Below are 2,231 nucleotides of genomic sequence, written 5' to 3' on the forward strand. Positions count from 1 at the left end.
GAAGGTAAGTTAAAAGAAAGAGTACAACTTTACAATCCGTATCCTGTCTCATGTATTCGCTCAATTAGTGTTTCAGCCGCGCAAAGACGTCAATATAACGGCTTGTAAACAATATCACGTAACGTCACATTTACCTCAGAAAAAAACAATCGGTGACCATAATCTCATTAGTCAGATAGAAAAATAAACTGTAGAGAGGGGCATTTAGCTAAATATATGCACCATATAATATATTCATTATAACTTTTACGGTCTTCAATGTTTAATTTATATTTTTTATGACAGCCACCATTTTAATGTTTATATTAAAAAACTTATATAAAAACTTCATTAAGTGTAATTTAAGCAGTTGTATAGCTTAAAAAATCAGTCAGTTTTAACCTTCAGTATTATAGTAATGTAGTACCAACTGACTCTCATGTATATTTGACAGCATTAGTTAAGAGATTTTTTTTCCTTGAGAAAATTTTGCATGCGTACCAGATATATATCCAAAATAATCGATATTGAATCAAATCGAATCGAAAGCTTGTGAATGAGAATCGAATCGAATCATGAAATTTGTGTCAAAACCCAGCCCTAGTGTGAACGTAGCCTTAAATGACTGATATGAAAAATTCCTATTATTTCAGTTTTAGTTATTTTAGTTCATCAGGTTAAACTAAATTAAAATGAAAAACGTTTTGGAAATTGAAATAAGAATAATTAATTTTTTTAGAATAATAATATAATAATACATTTTTTTTAAATACATTTTATTTCAGTTAACATTTATTTTATTTCATTTCAAGTAACAATTGTTTTAGTTTATTTATTTATTAATTATTTTTTTATGGTTTTAGTTTTAGTTACCCAGTTAACAATGTTGAAAACTGTTGTGCTGCTTAATTTTTTTGTGGAAACCATGATTAGTTTTTCAGGATTCTTTGATTAATAGAATATATTAATTAATTAACAAAAACATTAAACACATTTTTACAAATCTTACTAAAGTCAACCTTTTGAACGGCAGTGTACATTAAAGGATGGACTTAGGCAATATCTAGAGATCAGAATATCATAGAGACATGGAGGTTGACTCCTTTGTGTTGGGAATGGTATGCAACCACCTACCAATGCCCTAGAAACCAATTGAAACATATCAGAAACCATAAAGCAACGCTATAGCAACCATCCAAATCAGCAAAGCTCTATGGTGGCAGGTTTGCAGCCTAATGTTTGGAAAGCCTTCACATTAGGAGTATAACTATGATGCTGAAAACATGGCCTAGATAGAAAGCTCACTAAGATAGCACTTCTAATAGAAGTTTGTTGCTTGAGTGCTTTATTTGCATCTGTGCATCTCATCAACTCCTTTTTTATAGTCATAAGAGTGTCCACTGGAATAAGGAAGTGCAGGTCTCACCTGTTGGGCTGGTCAAATTGCACAGAGGTTTTACCCTGCTGACTCTTTAGTTTGTTGTAAGGTTGTGTAGCAGTGGTGGTGCTTTCAGTGCAGTCAGTAGTAGCAGTAGTAGTGGTTGAGGTCTTTGTAGTGTTGGCATCTGAGGAGCTGTCCATTTCGGTGACCCCTCGTATGTCCAAATACTGTCCATTGTCTAGGGGGGGTTTACCACATGGAGTGTCTTCTTTAGACTGAATCAACTTCACTGCAGATGTGGGTTCTGATGAAACATTCCTCTGAAGTGCCTGTATATCACTGGATTCACACACACACACACAGTATATTACATTTAGTGGTGTGCAAAATGTATGAAAATGCAAGTATAGAAGTGAATATACAGTAGTGCTGTGGCAAACAGAACAGGAAAGTATGAAGTGGAGGCAAAACTAGTTTAAAAAAATATGTAGATCTCTTCACTTGCTAGGAAACGTAAATGCCACGCTGAAAATGTCAGAGAGCAGAAGGTCATAATGATGAGAGTCCACTGAGCCGGAGGGGGACCGTTTCTAGAGCGCTTGAAAGCACATTAGAGTACTGGAGTCATAAACATATCAGTAGTTTCACAATATATGTTTCACTACCATTAAAAGGTTTAGGGCCAGTAAATTTTTCTTGTATAAATTAAGTGTTTTTTTGTTTGTTTGTTTTTTAGCAAGGTTCCAATTAATTTATCAAAAGTGACAGTTTATAATATTTATAATGCTACAATAAAATTCTATTTCAAATAAATACTGATAGATTGAACTTTCTATTGATTCAAGAATTGTAACACACACACACACACACA

The 2,231-nt window shown here is 33.2% G+C and overlaps 1 protein-coding gene across 1 annotated transcript in view; it reads right to left on the reverse strand.

Annotated features, from left to right (window-relative positions):
• Window positions 1-2,231, reverse strand: part of LOC107758280 (lisH domain and HEAT repeat-containing protein KIAA1468 homolog) — a 68,301-nt gene that overhangs the window by 39,509 nt on the left and 26,561 nt on the right. Inside the window, exon 8 of the mRNA XM_016575986.1 lies at window positions 1,406-1,699. Within this exon, the coding sequence (XP_016431472.1) occupies window positions 1,406-1,699 (294 nt within the window). The remainder of the gene's footprint in view (window positions 1-1,405; window positions 1,700-2,231) is intronic.

This window comes from Sinocyclocheilus rhinocerous, unplaced genomic scaffold, assembly GCF_001515625.1.
Source record: "Sinocyclocheilus rhinocerous isolate Xijiao unplaced genomic scaffold, SAMN03320098_v1.1 scaffold142, whole genome shotgun sequence".
Lineage (NCBI taxonomy): Eukaryota > Metazoa > Chordata > Actinopteri > Cypriniformes > Cyprinidae > Sinocyclocheilus > Sinocyclocheilus rhinocerous.